This window comes from Piliocolobus tephrosceles, chromosome 6, assembly GCF_002776525.5.
Source record: "Piliocolobus tephrosceles isolate RC106 chromosome 6, ASM277652v3, whole genome shotgun sequence".
NCBI lineage: Eukaryota > Metazoa > Chordata > Mammalia > Primates > Cercopithecidae > Piliocolobus > Piliocolobus tephrosceles.
The window spans coordinates 90,807,167-90,826,120 of NC_045439.1; the positions used below are offsets into that span (position 1 = coordinate 90,807,167).

General features: G+C 46.6%; 1 protein-coding gene across 3 annotated transcripts in view; it reads left to right on the forward strand.

The window, feature by feature from the left end:
- ARNT2 (aryl hydrocarbon receptor nuclear translocator 2) overlaps positions 1–18,954 on the forward strand; it is a 161,019-nt gene that overhangs the window by 112,738 nt on the left and 29,327 nt on the right. For all 3 annotated transcript variants that reach the window (XM_023193405.1, XM_023193407.1, XM_023193406.1), the window contains 4 exons: positions 701–777; positions 2,147–2,281; positions 4,570–4,644; positions 12,306–12,457. In XM_023193405.1, the coding sequence (XP_023049173.1) occupies positions 701–777; positions 2,147–2,281; positions 4,570–4,644; positions 12,306–12,457 (439 nt within the window). The remainder of the gene's footprint in view (positions 1–700; positions 778–2,146; positions 2,282–4,569; positions 4,645–12,305; positions 12,458–18,954) is intronic.

Consider the following 18,954-nt stretch of genomic DNA (forward strand, 5'->3'; position numbering starts at 1 on the left):
AACCGTTCTAACCAGCTACAGATGTTCAAGAACCTTGCACTGTGAGGGACCCCAGATACCAGACCCACATTGGACAAAACAGACGACTGTTTATTAACCCCAGTGAACAATGAGGATTGTTTTAACCAGTTCCTTTCTATCTGGAGCACTAGCTTTCAGTGCTTAGCATAACCCTCACCAGTGTCTCCTTTCTAGCCCTTAAACAACCCTGACTTTTCCCCCACAAGGGGAAACACTGGTTGTGCTCCCTTGCCTGACAAGTTAGTAACCAGCTTCAGTGGTTTTTACTTGTGTTTCTTTTGCCTGTGATAGTCTTTGTTTCATTCTTTGTCAGCAGATAAGAGAGATATTTACATAAGCTGAAAGACCCATATTGGCTTCTTACTGAAATATCCTAAATAAACGTTTTGTCCAAGTTGTACAAATGTACAGAAGAATTATTTCTATTTCATCTTCCTTAATTTCCTCTGCATCATCCACAGATGGAGATGATAATGTACCGTAAAATTGTCAAAAGACATCAGGCGGAGAGAGAAGCAGGAACTGAGTGAGGAACTGGTTAATTCATTGGCTGGCTTCCCAGCCCTGCATGGCCAACACTCACTGTATTTTCGATTGCTTAAATGAAATTGTGGACACTTTTCTTCTTTCCCATTCACCTTGGGCATATTGTTGATGACACTGGTATTTCCCATTTCAGGAATGACCATACCTGAAGAAGATGCTGATGTGGGACAAGGCAGTAAATATTGCCTCGTGGCAATTGGGAGACTCCAGGTAAGAAAAAATTCATAGCCTTTTTAATCTTAAATGAAGGCTTATTGCCACAAAGTGCAGAAGACGGTTGGTTTGGATGCCTATTCTGATCACCTGTGTTCTCGATATTTGTTGGGTTTTGTGTCTCACTCTGTGGGACGAGGCTGAGGCCAAATCTAGAAGAGAAGGGGACTGTGAGCTGCAAGCAGAGTTCTTGCTGAGTTGAGGGGTCACATCAGTTCATCCCCCATGCTTGTGCCAGTTGCCATGAACTTGCATTCTGCTCACATCACATCCCTGCTTAACCCCCTTGACTGTTTCCCCAAGGTCTATGGGATAAAGTCCAAGCTCATCATTACAACCTCATCTCCTTCCTTTCTTCCTCTCTCACATCTTGTTCCCACACAGCACCATTCCCCTTTCCATAAACCCCCACCTCTGGGGGTGTTCACAGGCTGTTTCTTCTGCCTGGTGTTTCCTTGTTCCCCTTCTTCTCCTTTCAATATTCCTTACCCTCCTTATCTGCTCATCTTTCAAGACCCAACTAAAATATCTCCCTGATCTTAGTCTAAATCAATCCTTCTCTCCTCCCTACTCTCATAGCACTGAGCTCTACCCTCAGTTACTCTTCTTTCACTGTCTGTTGCAGGTAGTAAGTTGAGTGCATGCTCATCCCTGCAAGCTCCTCAAGGCCAGGGAATGTGTCTTTTATTGTGTGAAAGTTAAATTTGCTCAATGTCTGGCACACACAGTAACTACTCATTCAACTGGACTGTTCATTCTCCCTAGGACATTGAGGGTCTTCCCCATCCTGAAGAGGAGAGACATACTAGACCTGGTTCAGATACACTAATCTCTCATGTCCCTGGTTTCCTAGTTCTGACCATTTTCAGACAAATGAATAGGCAATTTCATCCATGTATGACCTACGCTGGGTATTGCTTGCACATGGGTGAAGAAAGAATATTTGGGTAAATTCAATTCACAAATATATATGCTCCAAGCATTGTAACTAGTTCCTTAGGCTTGTTTGTCATCCTTAGTAAAGGGAAGGTGGGGGAAGAGAAGGGGATTAACATTTATTGAGCACCAACTTGAGCAATTGCCAAGGTTTAACATGCAATATCCCTTTTAAGGCTCACAAACATCCTTTGAGATTATAGGTTTTATTATTCCCATTGGTTGATAAGGCAACTGAAGTTCAGAAATATAAAGAAAGTGGCCAACTGTTACAGTTAAAGATGTGATCAGGGATAGATATTTGAACACTACGACTGACATGGAAAGATCTTTGAAGTGAAATGCACATGGATTACTCTTCTCATCTCTGTCACCATCTCCAACTCATCTCTGTCAACACCACCTCAACTGTGGATTTTCCCCATCCCAGGTGACCAGCTCTCCTGTATGCATGGACATGAATGGGATGTCAGTGCCCACAGAGTTCTTATCCCGGCATAACTCTGATGGAATCATCACATTTGTGGATCCAAGATGTATCAGTGTGATTGGCTACCAACCCCAGGTCAGTAGATAGTTTTGAGCTCATGGCAATTAACTAGAGATTTAATTGCTTTAAAAACATTCTTACCTCATTTGAGATACAACACAATGGCCATGTGGAGAAACATCATAAAGACCGATATACCCTGCCTGCATAGAATGATAGATATCCTTCCAAGGCAAGAAAGGACATTGTAAACACCTGTGCCACTTAACATGGACTCTTTCTTCTTTGCCCTCACTGTTATGTTTCTCTAGTTGATTTTTCACAAACTGGAGTTAAGATGTTCTATTAAAAGGGGCTTTCTTATTAATTAATGTTCATTGCAAAGCTCATTAATGTGGCAGACTCTGCAAAGCCTGGTAAAGATATCTGCCTAATTTTGCCTAACCTCTTGTTTCTCAAGTGCATTTGGAAACCTTTTTTTATATAGGTGGCACGTCTTTAGGTCTGTGTTCTAGACTCTTTTAAAAAGTCAATGTCATGAGGAACAAAAAGGCAGGAGCAATTGTCCTAGATTAAAATAGACCAAACAGATAAAATAATATGCCACATAAGGGCCTTAATTGTGTCCTGGGCCTGAAGACAGATTGATAGAAAATTCATTTGGGAGACAATTGAAATGTTAATATGTACAGAATGTTGGGTGATGTCATTGAATAATTATTGATTTTCTTAGGTTTAATATAGCACATGATAGCACATTGTCGTTTTGTAAGATAATCTCATTTTTATGAGATACATACTAAAATACTTTGAGGAGAAGTGCCATGATGTCTGCAACTTAATTTCAAATGGTTCAGTAAGAAATTAAGTATATACATGCCTATGTATGAACATATACATATATATGAAGAAAGAAAAATGCAAATGTGACAATATATTGATAATTATTAAATATACATAAAGGATATATAGCAGTGTGTTGTATATCAACTTTTTGTAGATTTAAATTTATTTAAAAATAAAAAAGCTTTTTTATAAAGAAAAAAGATGTTTATTCTGAGGAACAAAGTTTTGAGATATGTATATATGAGTATTTTAATGGCACGTGTATTTTAGGATTAGAAGCAGTTCAAACTAGAACTATTAGGACCCTGCATATGATTCTGCATGTCTAGATTTATGTAAACCTCGGGATTCTTGGATGGAATAAAGGGAGAAATGGATTTGTTTCCAGGTTCACCCCAACCTCTGATGGCAGCCAGACCCATTTATCCAGTGGCACCTCCCATGGGCATCCAGTTGCTCCTTGGCATGCAGATAGGACTTCCCCTCCACTGCCAGTGTCAGCATTCACTTAGGCCATTTGCCGATTTGGATTGTGATCAATGAGTTAGTTTAAATCTTTTGCTGTTTAAAACACTTCCTGACCAGGCATGGTGGCTCATGCCTGTAATCCCAGCACTTTGGGAGGCTGAGGCGGGTGGATCACTTGAGGTCAGGAGTTAGAGACCAGCCTGACCAACAGGTGAAACCCTGTCTGTACTAAAAATACAAAAATTAGCTGTGCATGGTGGCAGGTACCTGTAATCCCAGCTACTCAGGAGGCTGAGGCAGGAGAATTGCTTGAACCCGGGAGGCAGAGGTTGCAGTGAGCCGAGATCACGCCATTGCACTCCAGCCTGGGGCACAAGAGTGAAACTCCCTCTCGAAAAATAAACATAAAATAAATTTTAAAAATACACTTTTAACTGGACCACTTTACTACAACACTTTTGAAGTTTTCTGTAAACAGTTTATCGTATTCTGATCAGTTTCATTGAGAAACACACTTTTTTTTGGACTAATGCTATGTCCTTTGAATGTAGCATAGACTAATGATGGTAGATAGTAAACAGCCTTTTAACAAGTACAGTTATTTTATGATAACCTCATTTCTTTAGCCGCAGGAGAGCTACAATTTCCACATTTAAACAATTCCAGTTTTCATAAGCAACACATCTGTCCTCAGGCTATTATTTTGCTTTCTTTTTATGTCATTAAAATATGTTTATTGCAGTTTGCCTCTCCAAGACAAACAAAAATAAAATTGCATTCTGAAGCTACTGATGTAGTGCCTTAGCAAAATTAGAAATTGATATTGAGCATGCCAAAGGAACTTAGAATGAATACCAAGAAGCCAGTTCCTTGATGGCTCCCAGGGAAATTTTGCATTCACTTTTTTTTCAAATCTTGGGTGGGACAGGCTAAAGGAGATGAGTTAAAGGAGATGTTAAAGGAGATGGAAATGAACAGTTGTCTCACAGTAAGTATGCAAATAATTACAAACGGATCTGGGATTACTAAAGCTTGTCTCTTTTATTTAGGATCTTCTGGGAAAGGACATTTTGGAATTCTGCCACCCTGAGGATCAGAGCCATCTGCGTGAGAGCTTCCAGCAGGTACATACTGCCAGTGCCCACTTAAAGCTGGTGCATCGTCTGGGCACCTGTGGATGTGGCTGGCAGGACATTAGTCCTACTATATGCCAGGCAGGCTGCAAGGTGCTCCCTGTGGCCTCCCTCAGGGCCCCTGCTAGGAAGTCGCTCACAGTCTAGTAGGGAAGACAGACACGCATCAGTAAATAAGTACTATGTAATAGGAGAAGAACTCTAAAGGGTCATGAAGAAAAAGATTGCAGAGCACAGAGGCTGGAGAGGATAACTGCATGGGGAAGAGGGAGGAATTGTTCCGGGGGAGAGAACCACTGGGATGGGTCTTAAAGGACGAGCATAGAATAAATAAGTGAACATTCTAGACTGAAGGGGCAGCCCTAGAGTTACAAAAAGGAGAATCCTAAGCAGTTGCTAGTGGCTGGAGTGGCACTGGCTGACTTGGAGGAGGTGGGCAGTGGTGATAAATGAGCCTGGTACAGCCAAGTTATGAAAGGACTCTTAACCCACGCTAAAGAACGTAGATTCTCTCCTCAGTCATTTAAAGGTAAATGAAGACCAGGTGCGGTGGCTCATTCCTATAATCCCAGCACTTTGGGAGGCCAAGGTGGGCAGATCACTTGAGGCCAGGAATTCAAGACCAGCCTGGCCAATGTGGCAAAACCTTGCCTCTACTAAAAATACAAAAATTAGCCAGGCATGGTGGCACGCACCTGTAGTCCCAGCTACTTGGGAGGCAGGGGAATAGCTTGAACCTGGGAGGTTGAGGTTGCAGTGTGCGAAGATTGCACCACTGCACTTCGGTCTGGGTGAGAGTGAGACTCTGTCTCAATCAATCAACCAATAAAAAGGTAAGCGGCCGGCTGGGGTGGCTCATGCCCGTAATCCAGCACTTTGGGAGGCCAAAGTGGGCTGCTCATGAGGTCAGGAGTTCAAGACCAGCCTAGCCAACATGGCAAAACTCCATCTCTACTAAAAATACACAAATTAGCCGGGTGTGGGGGCAGGTGCCTGTAATCCCAGCTACTCTGGAGACTGAGGCAAGAGAATCGCTTGAACCCAGGAGGCAGAGGTTGCAGTGAGCCAAGATCGTGCCATTGTACTCCAGCCTGGGCAACAAGAGCAAGACTCTGTCTCAAATACATACATACATACATACATACATACATACATACATACATACAGTAAAAAGAAAGGTAAGCGAGGATGACTTTGGGGATTTTAGGCAGAGCAGTGTTTCAAAAAACCATTTTAGTAGCCCAGGTATGCAGAAGAGACAGATGGGGGAAATAACTGGAAACAAAGACAAGAGGTGATGTGGCCAGAATGTGGGCAGGAGCAGTGGAAATTTAAAATAGGGGACAACTTGAGGAGATAGTTGTTTGACGAGTGCCAATGCTTTAGATAGACATGGTGAGGAGAGAGGGATTTAGGGTGACCCGGGAGCCCGAGAGGGTGGCCACCCTAGTAACAGTGTCATGCACATCGTGACTGTTAGCTGCTGTGTATTGAGCACCTACTGTGTGCCAAACATATGGGAAGCCTTGTCCCATGCACTATTGAATCTGCACAGTAGTCAGAGGAGGTAGGCATCATCATCTTCATGTTACAGGTGAGTGTAGTGAGGCTTGGTACCTCCCTGCCACACAGGCGATGAATGAGAGAACCGGGATTCATATGGAGGAGTCGCAGCTTCCTGAGCCCAGGTTCAGCTGAGGTGAGAGAGAGAACACACCTCCTCTCTCCACAGGGCTCTCATATCTTGCTTCAGCCCTAGGAAAGAATAGAGCAGGCAGTGTTCTATTCAAGGAAAGAGGCCCTTGAGTTACTTTTCAAGAGGGAATAATAGTTTGTCATGCCTCTGAGAAAACATGTGCCTGACATTCTGCCTTTCAAGTATCTAAGAGTGGGGCCTCTCTGACCACCGAACCTTCCTATTGAAGGCATTGCTATGTTTGCGCAAATAGACATAGGACTCCAAATTTATGCCACGTATGTGGATAGAACTCTTAACCCCCGCTCCTTCCTACACACTCTCCTCGTTCCTTTCAGAACATCACCTACTCCTGGCTTTCTTCCCATTTCTGGCCTCCTCTGCTGGTTTCTCCTCTTCTGCCTTCTTCTACAAGCCACCATGGATGATGCCCCAGGCCCCCCTCCCCTTGGCTACCTTCTCTCCTCCCTGTGATGTCTCCCTGGATAATCCTACCCATGGGACGACTCCAGCCCAGACTGTCCATCCTGCTCCACACTTGCTTTTACCCCGCTGGGGTAGTAGCCCACTGGGGTCTACTTGAGGGTGGACAGTGGGAGGAGGGAAATATAACTACTGGGTAATGGGCTAAACACCTATGTAACAACCAGCAGCTATGCCACACTGCCACATCAGTACCCCACAGCCCTCAAATGCAGAATGCCTGATTCTCCTTTCCCAGCCCCCAGTTCTCCTCACGTCACCATCCACCTGTTTGCCCAGGCCAGAAACCAAGAAACATCCTTAGCTCTTCCCTCAGTCCAACTCCATACATTCAGCCCCTCCTTTCTCTCTTCTTTCCTTTCCCCCGAACCAGGTCACCCCATCTCCCATTCTGACCATTGCAGTCATTTTCTTGCTGGTCTCTCTGCTTTTGCTCTTACTTTACTCCAAGCCATTCTGAAGACATAAATAGCTTCATGCTATCTATATACCTGGCCCCGTCTCATCCTCATGTGGACACTACTCTTGAGTTACGCTGGCCTTCTTCTGGTTCCTTGAACATGCTTTTCCCCACCTCAGGGCCTTTGCACGTGCTGTTCCCCTGAGGGAATGCCTTTCCTTCACTCTTCACGTGACTGACATCTTATCCTTCAGCTTTCCACTCATGTTGTCTCAGAAATGCCCTCAGTGGTCACCCTACCTAGGAAAGTCACCCCAGCCTCTTTCTAAGTCCCTTGTTTTCCTTCACAGCAACTATTTCAGTTTTATTTATTTGTCCATTGGCTTGTTTGGGGGATTATTTTTTTGTCTTCCTTACCAGAACCTGACCTCCCTATGGGCAGACTTCATTACGTCTGTGCTTTTTTTTTTTTTTTTTTTTTTTTGAGATGGGGTCTTACTCTGTCACCCAGGCTGGAGTGCAGTGGCACAGTCTCAGCTCACTGCAACCTCCATCTTCTGGGTTCAAGTGATACTCGTGCCTCAGCCTCCCAAATAGCCGAGATTACAGGCATGTGCCATCATGCCTGGCTAGGTTTTGTATTTTTAGTGGAGATGGGGTTTCACCATGTTGGCCAGGCTGGTCTCAAACTCCCGACCCCAAGTGATCCGCCTGCCTCAGCCTCCCAAAGTGCTAGGATTACAGGCATGAGCCACTGTGCCCAGCCTTCATCTGTGCATTTGATCCTCATCTTCACCACTGAGTGTAGAGCCCTGTACAAGGGTGGCTCTTAACAAAGCAATCTAAATGGATCAAAACCCATAGCAATTAGAGCCCTGTACAAGGGTGGCTCTTAACAAAGCAATCTAAATGGATCAAAACCCATAGCAATTGATTTTCATTTTGGAAAAATGTGGAATTGGAATGGTTAAACATTGTAAGAGGATGCCTTTTTGTGCCATATGTTTCCTAACTGTGGAAATTATGATAAACTTTGCATCATTTAGCATAGTCAGGTTTGGGTTGCGTGGGCTTCATTTTTCTGGGTTAATGGAAATGGAGCTTTAACAGTGATGGGGGCCTCCATTCTGTGCCCAGTAACTGGCCAGACCCATTTTATTATCTTACGTAATCCTCAAACCTACACAGTAAGTGTTGTCTTCCTCAGTTTTTTCACAGTAGACTCTGGGAGGTGCAGTTGCCTGCCCCAGGTCGCAGAGCCCAGGCCTGCCTGCCTCCGATGCATCCAATCACAACACCATACCCCACACACAGGCCTCTCCATCCAACAACACACCCAAGGCTTCAGACTGCTGACACTGTCAGAACCCGGTGGGTTTTGAAAAGACGAAGAAGGAATTTAACATCTGATCCCACCCTGATATCCAGCTTAAGTAATTCTCACTCAGTGAGCAGCCATCACATTCCTCCAGCAGGAGGGGAGGCTGAGACAGCAATGCCGGCAGCCCCAGCCCCAGCCCCAGCCCCAGCCCCGGCCACAGGGCACAGTGGGCAGCGGCCAAGCAGCTGCAGGGACATGCTGGAGCACACTGATAGCTGAGGTGGGGATCAAATGTTGATAAAGGGAAGTGGCTTCTTCTTGCAGAAGCAGGGAGGTGGCTACGTCAGCTAAGAGCCAGCTCTTGAACTCTGGATTTAAACAAAAGTACTTGAATAGTCTGGACAGGAGGCCCTTAGAACATGACTGTTTGTGAGGAATTTAAGTTTGACGGGAGTGACAGGGAGCCAGCCGGGGACCAGGAAACTTGCATCTGCTCTTGGTTTCCCTCTCCGAGTACAGTTTACCTATAAGTCAAAAAGAGCTGAACTCCGTGAAAGTGAAAGCGGGCTCCCATCTCGCCTGTCTCCTTTCCGCTTAGGCACCTTCCATGATTAGGAGGATGATGAAGGGGGCTGTTTCCATGAAGAGCCAGGCTAAGCCAGGTTTTATGCTTGGTCTTGGCCATCTCCTGCATTGCACCTGAGTTAAGCACAGCCACGTGCGTCGCCCTGGTCTGAGGGCCTGGACCATGGCGCCTGCACCATGCATAGCCAATCCCCCATCACATGTCAGGTTTCCCAGCCTCCCAACATTTGCCCATGCTGTACCTTCTGCCGGGAGAGCCCTCCCCACGCATCTTCACTTGCCAACACTTTACCCTCTTTCAACTGGAGAGAAACCCCATTTCTCTCCAGGAGCTGTCTTCAGATCCTGACCGCAGGCCATCTCTCCTCGCCCTCCTTTCATCTGTGTTTCTGTAGTGGCATCAAGCATACTCTCTCTGGGTTACAGTTATCTACACACTGATCCTTCACCTGCTGGCTGAGAGGCTCTTTGGGGACAGAGAATGTGCATTGGCAATAGGAATTTATGTAAAGGGCTTTGGAGCCAGGTAGATCTAGGCTTAAGGTCATAAGGCTTTAGGCAAGGTATTCAACTCCTTTGAGGCTCAGTTTCCAGGTTCACAAAATGCTGTTGTGAGGACTGCTTGAGCTAACATGTCTAAGGTGCTTAGCCTATAACTAGAACCAGGAGGCTGCAGAACTGCCGGCTCCCTTCTTCTGTTCTCTTTCCACAGCTCCTAAGGCTGAGCTTCCCTTTACACAGCTCCTAAGGTGGTGCCTTCTGTGTGCTAGTTGCATGGAGCTAACAAATTTCACACTATCTCAGGCATTCTAGTTAGAAGAAACAAACAAAAAAAGGGACTGCCCTTCCTGTACTTCCTCAGACTACAGAAGATGTGGGTTTCAAAAGGTGGACAGTGACTCCCTATGTCCCCTGTTTTTGGAGCAGACACAGAGAAGTCCCCGTTGGATGCTGACCTGAGAGGCACATGGCCTTGACCTCCAGCCCCTCGAGGAAAGAGCCAGGTTGCTGTTGGGGCCGCAGACGTGCCCGGCCTTACGTACTGCACAGCTCAGCCTCCTCCCCTGTGGTGTCAGGGACAGCCGCCCAGCCTCCCAGAGCTCTTGGTTTCGTTTTTTTATCACTCAGGGATTTCCCAGCAGGGAGCCTTACCTGACATCCACGGGCCCAGATCTTGTCTGGCTTCCCCCGGGGACAGTGTGGAAGAGGGATGGCTATCCCCAGCCATGGGGCCAGCACACCATTGAGTCCCTGTGGGAAGTGTGCTCTGAGAGCCTGCCCCTTGTAGGGCTTGAGGATAGACATGGAGTAGACACAGGTGACCAAGACGTCCCTGTCCCCATGCTGAGTGCAGTCTGGCCAAGATGACAGACACCACCGAAGAATAGACCACAAGTTGGTGGGTGTGAGGAATGGGTGAGTCAGGCCTTCCCTGATCGCAGGGACCAAATCCCCATTCTAATCTGTGGTCACATTGTGATCTCTCAGTCAGCAAGCACGACTACCATGGCCCAGAGATCTGCCAGCCCTAATCTGGGGTGTGCACATGCCTGTGGAGGGGAGAACTCCTGCTCGCCATATTTTGTGCTGGGGGGTGTAATCACACCCAGGCTTAGTCCCACCAGTCATTTATATCCCTTCTTCCATTTGTGCTTCAACCATGAGAACCACACCCGAATGCTACCTTCTGCACATATGCATGCGTATTCTGGTGTCTGGTTTGCTGCATGTGCCTATGATGTACAGAGCAGCCCCCTTACCTGCCGTGTTGCTTTCAACAATTGCAGTTACCAGCAGTCAACCACAGTCCAAAAATATTAAATGGAAAATTCCAGAAATAACTCATCAGTTTTATATTGTGTGCTGTTCTGAGTAGCATGATGAAATCTTGTGCCTTCCCCCTCTGTCCAGCTTAGGACGTGATTCCTCCCTTTGGCCAGTGTTTCCACACTGTGTTCGCTACCGAACAAGTGCAAGAATAGTGATGCTGGCATATTGGTATAATTGTTCTATTTTATTATGAGTTGTTGTTAATCTCTTACTGTTTCTAATTTGTAAACTTTATCATAGGTATGTATATGTAGGAAACAGCATAGCATCTATAGGGTTTCATACTATTCACAATTCCAGGCATCCACTGGGGGTTTTGGATTGTAGCCCCCTTGGATAAGGAGACTGCAGGCAGTGGGGTTGTGGCAGGGGCCAGCAGTGGCACGATGTCTGCTCACTGTAACCTCTGCCTCCTGGGTTCAAGCGATTCTCATACCTCAGCCTCCCAAGTAGCTGGGATTACAGGCATGGGGCGTGGCTAGTTTTCGTATTTTTAATAGAGACGGGGTTTTGCCATGATGGCCAGGCTGGAGCATATTTTCAATAGAAAAAGGGGAGATCTGTGTAGCCAGAGGGACAATCTTGTGATGTGGAAGTAAGATCTTGCTTCCTGTCCCAGCTTTTCCACCAAAGTTATCTGATCTTGGATGACTTATTTAATTTCCCTGAGTCTCAGTATTATCAGCTGCAAATAATAAAACTCATCTTACCAAACTCTTGTGAGGCTGTTTCTGAAGCAATACATTTGAAATCATATTACAACATCAAAGTGTAATACATAGAAACTTATAAATAAATAAATAATCCATAGAAAGTGATCATTTCATTATGTCTCCTATCAGAGAGTCTATTGATTCCATTTTACAATGTTAAGCAGAGGTTAAGCATCTCCTATGTTGTGGTAGCAAGAAATAAATCCGTGAATACAATGTAGCTACATACCTGAGTGAGATAACTTGAGGGTGAGTGGAGAGCACCAAATCCAGAGTACCCTAGCAACCAAGGCAAAAAGAAAAATGCTCTGGCTTGCAGAGTTTTCATGATCTGATTTGTAAAAGCTAAATTAAAAGTCCTACTATAAAGCAGGCATTGAATGGTTGCTTTCTCATACTGTGGTTACAGAATGACCCAAATGCAGCACCCCATTTCACCAGAAGGTAGGCGGAGGAGTTCCCATTGCAAAACTGCTCTCCCTCTCTTACTGTCTTTTAGCCACAATGCCCCTATTCTGAGATCCTGCTGTCCCCCGCCACAACCCCACTGCCTGCAGCCTCTCCCTCCTCCCGTTTGGCACCATCCTTCCTCCTGCTGACTTCCTTCTCCAAATGTTTTCTCAGGTGGTTAAGCTGAAAGGCCAAGTACTATCGGTCATGTATCGATTTCGCACCAAGAACCGGGAGTGGATGTTGATCCGCACCAGCAGCTTCACATTCCAGAATCCCTATTCTGATGAGATTGAGTACATCATCTGTACCAACACCAACGTCAAGTATGTACTCCACTGTTTCCCTCTCCTGGAATCCACATGCGCTTGCTTGGGTCCAGAGCTGGCAATTTTATTTGGAGCTCTTTTCTCCCTGCCGGCTCTCCCTGCAGCTGGAAATCCCTGCAGGATTAAGAACAGAGGAGACTGTAGGTCCCCATCACTGTCTCCCTCCCATGTTCCTCCTTCTCATTTCCCTCCTGATTTGTGAGAAACAAAAGAACGAGTGATGATGATGACACTCTCTTCCCTTCAGTGCAGGGTGCTCCAGTTTCTGTTCCTCTTTTCTTCCCCCTGAGCATGGAACCCAGCCAAATGGAGCTCTGCTGGGCCCTCCCGTGTTGCTCCCTGTTGCAGCAGCTGCTTGTGCCTGGTTTCTTGGTCCTACTGCAGCCAGGGGTGGAGGAAGTGAGGCTGAGCCTCTTGACAGCTTTAGGGAATGGGACAGGTGGCCCGGGTGTAGACACCTCAAGGACACATGATTTCCCTGCTGCCCAGCTGTGGAAGCATTCCTCCCTGCCCAGGGCCCGAGGAGCCCCAGATCTCTGCTGGAGTCATCACTCCTGTGTTCCATACATGTTAGCAGACCTTGACCCCACCACTTCCTGGCTGTGCAACCTTGAAAAAGTCACTTCCTCTCTTCACCTCCCTCTAAGGTTGCTGTAAAGATTAAATGAAGTCAAGCTACAGGCCAGACACTGGGTTCAACTTCCAGCACAGTGAGCATGACCTTGAACAGGTCATACCTCCTCTGCATTTAATCTCAAGGATATACAAGGCCAAGAAACCAACACAAAGGCATTTGGACAAAAGGATGTCCAAGCAAATGCAAGCATGTGGAAGCCATGGCCAGTGTGTCGGGAGGACTGTAGCATGCAAGGGTGTGAGATGAGGCTGGCATCTGGAAAACTGTCCCCATGTCTCGCCATCATAGTCAGTGGCACCAGCATCCACCATTTTCCCTGGTTCAGCACTCGGTTGGGGGACCTGTTCCCAACCCTACCACCTCCTCTTCCTCATCTGCTGACATCCTTTCTTGGTAGCCTCCCTGGAATTCTGAAGCCTCCAGGTGGTCATCACCGCCTGCTGGCACTCTCAGAACTTGCCTGGCTCTGCCCTCTGTTGCTGTCCCTGAGCCCCTTGGATTTGGGAGTTCCCATCTGGGCCCCACAAAGTAAACTTCTTTCCAGGCAACACCACCCTCTGAGTCCTCAGCCTCTACCCTGCTCCTGGGCCAGTAGTCACAGAGCTGGACAGACCAGTCCATGCAACATGCCTCAGGGGGCCAATGACCTGGAATTTTTTTAAAATTTTAGATTCAGGGGGTACATATGCAGGTTTGTTACATGGATATATTGCATGATGCTGAGGCTTGGACTTCAGTTGAATCCATCACCCAAGGAGTGAACATAGTTCCCAATAGGTGGTTTTTCAACCCTTGCCTCCCTCTCACCCTCCTTCTCTAGTAGTCCCCCCAGTGTCTATCATTCCCATCTTTATGTCTGTGAGTACCCAATGTTTAGTTCCCACTTACAGGTGAGAGCACATGGTATTTGGTTTTTTGATTCGGCGTTAATTCACTTAGGATAATGGATTCCAGCTGCATCCATGTTGCTGCAAAGGACATGGTTTTGTTCTTTTTAATGGCTGCATATTTTGTGGCATTTATATACCACATTTTCTTCTTCTCTTTTTTTTTGAAACAGAATCTCACTCCATCACCTAGGCTGGAGTGCAGTGGCACTATCTGGGCTCATTACAGCCTTAACTTCCTGAGCTCAGGTGATTCTCCCACCTCAGCCTCCCGAGTAGCTGGGACTATAGGCACGCACCACCACGCCCAGCTGATTTCTTGTATTTTTAGCAGAGATGGGGTTTTGCCGTGTTTCCCAGGCTGGTCTCAAACTCCTGGAATCAGGCAATCTGCCTGCTTTGGCCTCCCAAAGTGCTGGGATTACAGGTGTGAGCCACCGTGCCCAGCCCACATTTTCTTTATTCAGCCCACCATTGATGAGCACCTGGGTTTATTCCTTGTCTTTGCTATTATGAATAGTGTTGCAATGAACCTGCAAGTCCAAGCGTCTTTTTGGTAGAACAATTTATTTTCCTTTGAGTATATACCCAGTAATGCAGTAATGGGATTGCTGGATTGACTGGTAATTCTGTTTTTAGTTCCTTGAGAAATCCCCAGACTGCTTTCCACAGTGGCTGAACTAATTTACATTCCCATCATCAGTGTGTAAACATTCTCTTTTCTCTGCAACCTCGCCAACATCTGTTATTTTTTGACTTTTTAATAATAGCCATTGTAACTGGTGTGAGATGGTATCTCATTGTGGTTTTGATTTGCATTTCTCTGGTGATTAGCAATGAGTATTTTTTTCATCTGTTTGTTGGCTGCTTCTATGACTTCTTTTGAGAAATATCTTGTTCATGCCTTTTGCCCACTTTTTAATGGGCTTTGTTGTTTTCTCATTGATTAAGTTAAATTCCTTGTGGATTCTGGATATTATTTCTTTGTCAAATGCATAGTTGGCAAATATTTTCTCCCATTCTGTAGGTTATCTGTTTACTCTAGTGATAGTTTTGTTGTTGTTGTGTTTGTTTGTTTTTCTGTGCAGAAGCTCTTTAGTTTAATTAGATGATGACTTGGATTCCAACCCCAGCTCCCAACTGGGCAAGTCACCTACTCTTTCTAAGCCTCAGTTGCTTCATCTGTAAAATGGGGAGAATGACAGAACTACTGGCCCAGAATCATAGAATTATTCTGCAGATTCTGCATGGAGCTACTGCATATGAAGCACTCTACTATGATAGCAGACCGAGTCGGCCCCGGTAAATGTGGTCTGCAGTAGCTATCACTGTGATTGTCAGCAGCAGCAGCAGCAATGCAACCCTGCCACCCTTTGCAGCGACTTGGCAGTTTCTTGGGCCAGTTCTTGCCTGCAGCCCTTGATTATGTTTGGTCTCCTAAATGCCCTGCCTGCCTTCTTCCTCTAACTCCGGGCAGATCACCTTGCCTTCCAACAACCAGAGACACCAGGACCCTCCTGGTGATTCTCTTCCTGTTCATGAGTGTATCTATCTCAATGCCCTCCTCCATTTCCGGCTCCTAGCAGGGGCAAAGCCTCCTCCTTCCAGGGCCAAACCCTGTACCTTCTTCATCTCCCTGCACGTCCCTGGACTCCCATGACTCTCCCTTCTTGTCTCATCCTCCTTGTTGGCTCCTTCTCAGGCCTTCACATAGACACCTGACTTGCTGATCTTGGAGAATCCCTGTCAGGCCAACCCACCAAAGCTCCCCTCCCACCTGGCCCTGCCAGACGTGTCTGTGGGAACCTCCTTCTTCACCATTCATCTATTCTTAGCCCCTTACAGCCTTGCTTTTGCCCTGAAGGTGTTGAAATTGTTTTCCCAGAAGCCTCTGATAACCCACATGAAATAACCTGTTCTCACTGGTCATTCTCCCCAAACTCTGTCCAACCAGCTCCTCTTTCTTAATGTCACCCTTGGCTGACTTGATGCTCTGATTCTTTTTTTTACCTTTGCCTTCTAGTCAAGACTTTCTTGGTTGTAAGTAGAGCAGGAACAAATGTACTAAATCATAGTTCCAGGTATGCAAAAAGATACTACTATTTTACTATTTTCTATTCTGATTTTATCTGGTGAAACTCAGTTAGCTTGGCCAAATTAAGGATGTTTTATTGTCTCACTTCTCCCAACATGGGAAAAGGGTGGTTCTTCTTTACTTAGGAAGCAGAGAGGTACCACCAGTGCCAGGCTCATATGTGGCCCAGCCTTGAAGAAAATAGGGACGCTTGAGAAATGGGAGTAAAAGTAAGCAGGGCTCAGGATTCCATGGTGCTTTCTTTGTTCAACAGGTGGGTTATGGAGGGTGCTGGGCAAGGGCCTTTCAGGAGCTCTTGAGACAGGGTAACAGCATGTACCCACTGACCTGAAGGAGCCAGGTACAGGGCAGTGGGAGCCCCAAAGGGAGAGGAGGAGGAAAATGCCAGCCTGGATCTGCTTAGCATCTGTTCAAGCCATAGCTTTAAATGCCAGCCTGGATCTGCTTAGCATCTGTTCAAGCCACAGCTTTGTCCCAGGCTCACGCCTCCTGTCATGGCCCCTTGCTCCAGCCACTCCAAGCTAAGACTTGAGCTCCAATAACATGGAGAACGTAAGAAGGGGCAGACGGGAGGGACAGGTAAAATGCAGTGGGGGCAGAGAATCAATACTTCCCCTCGGGCCTCGGAGAAAGCATCCCCAGGAGGTAGCACTGCAGTGGGGCTTGCAAGAAAAGTAAATATCCCCCTGTGAAAAACACCCTTGGGGCTGAGGTTTTGCTTTCTTTTCCTGAAAGTCAGGCCGCATTGAGAAAACAGAAAAGCCCATCTTGTATAGGGTTTGGCCTACGTAGTTCCTCCGGAAAGTTGCTGTTGCAGCTTGTGAGGTTACATGGATCAGGATGCCCCCTCAGGACATAGTTACACCAGAATCCTCAGTCTGTGTCTCTGAACTGAAAGGTCCTGTATTGGTGAAGTTGGTTGAAAAAGTTTACTGTGGACGGTAGAGGGCAGTGACAACCATGAATGTGAACTGGCTAGCTGTTTTTGAATTTGTGAGGCGAGACTTTGCGAGCAGTAGGCAGACTTGTTATGGAAAGATCCTTAAATGCTCTGTGCTAAGGGAAGGGGATGGTGAGGGTGAAGTGTGGACAATTTGCAAGCTTGGTTGCTTTCAGTCAAAAGCATCTGAAAGAAACTTCCTGGAGAAATTGAGTGTTTAATGTCAAACATTTGTGTAAAGTTACTACAAAGAAGACCTCTTTATCACCCTTGCATTTTCTCCTGTTCCATCAAATATGGAATGAAGGCCAGAAAAACCCAGACTGATTTAACATACTGGTCACATACCACAGTTTTGAAACATGCCTTGGCACTGGGGGCCAACACTCTTTTGGGGCTGTTTCTTAGCTTGAGTCATTTCAGTGTTTTACTTAGGCACAACCTAGCTGCTGTGCTTTCTTCATTTCTGACATCTTTTTAGGGAAGTGATCTGAAGTTATCTCTTTGCGTCTGTTCAGGCCAAGTCCTCTTTCCTGTCATAGCATTGTTCCAATGTTGCCATAACCATACCTGTTGGCTCGTGTGTGTGTGTGTGTGTGTGCGTGCATGTGGTTTTAAAACCCCACCATGCCCAGAATCACGATTGAGTCTCTCTTGAGCTGACCCACCATCATGTCTCCTTTGTCATGCTTAGCAGTGGCCACCTGGTTGGTCCTAGGCAGGTGGTGGAGCATAGGGGTGGGTACAAAAGAAGTCAAAGGAAAGACTGCATTCCTGTTCTCTGCAGATCATAGAGGCAGTAAGGGCCTGAAACACCCAGTCACCAAACCCTAGATCTGGGAGCTATCCTGGATCCCTCCCTCTCATTCACCTCAACAGGCAACCTGGCACAGAACCAGAGCCCCTGGTTCCAACTGGGATTCTCTCTAGCGCATCTCCTTCTCTGCCTCTTTGGCACTGCCCTGCCTTGGTTGAGGCCTTTGACCCCTCACAAGTGATCATCGGTCTTACTGACCATCTCCCCTGCCTTCCATCAGGCCCCCGCTGAGCCAATCCACATGGCCAGGAAGCGAGCTCTAACTCACACACGTGTGCATGCACACACATGCATGACTGGACCATGCTGCTCTCTGGCCCTGATCAAATCAAATCCAAACCCTGTAATAAGCATTTCGAGTGCTTCACAATAGACATGCAGATGGTGCCCAACCAGGATGGATATAGCCTCCATCCCCAGACGCCTCCCAGCGTGCTTCCAGTTACTCCCAGGGACATGATTCCAGCGACCTCGGAATGCCCACTTCATGCCTTCTTACTCACTTAGGCTGAGTAAAAACCCCTGTCCAGGGAGCATGAGGGAAAATTGACAGCATCTGCCCAGCCTCCTGCACCTCGCCGACAGGAAGCCGGGCTTGAAGCATTCACTTTCTACTCCTCAGCCATTGTAGCCCAGCTAATGGAGGGCAGCACTGGCTGCGGTAGGAACCCACTTCCCTCGCGTGTGCTGTCAGTCAGTTTTCTCCTGAGCAGCCCTGCTTTCTCCTTCTCTGGAATTTGCAAGCACACCAAGGTTTATTTTTATACCATTGCCATGAAATGTCTGAGAAAACTCCCCAGGGCTCTTCTCAGGATGGGGCAGCCTGCAGGTCAGCACTTTCTCTTCCACACATGCTCAGCTATGGAAGCAGAAACCCAAAGGTTGTGGGATGGAGATGTTGATGTTCCGACCACAGAACCAGAGTGGTTAGGGTCCTGGGGATTTGCCAGCCATACCTATGACCTGATTTTCTGCTTCCCAGTGAAAGGAGCTTTTTCTGGTCTAGGAGCCCAAAGAGGAACAGAACTGAAAGCAATTCCCCAACCTAATACCAAGACCCTTTATCACGGCCTTTATGCACATTAGAAACATGGGCCCTCCCCAAACACAGACCTGCA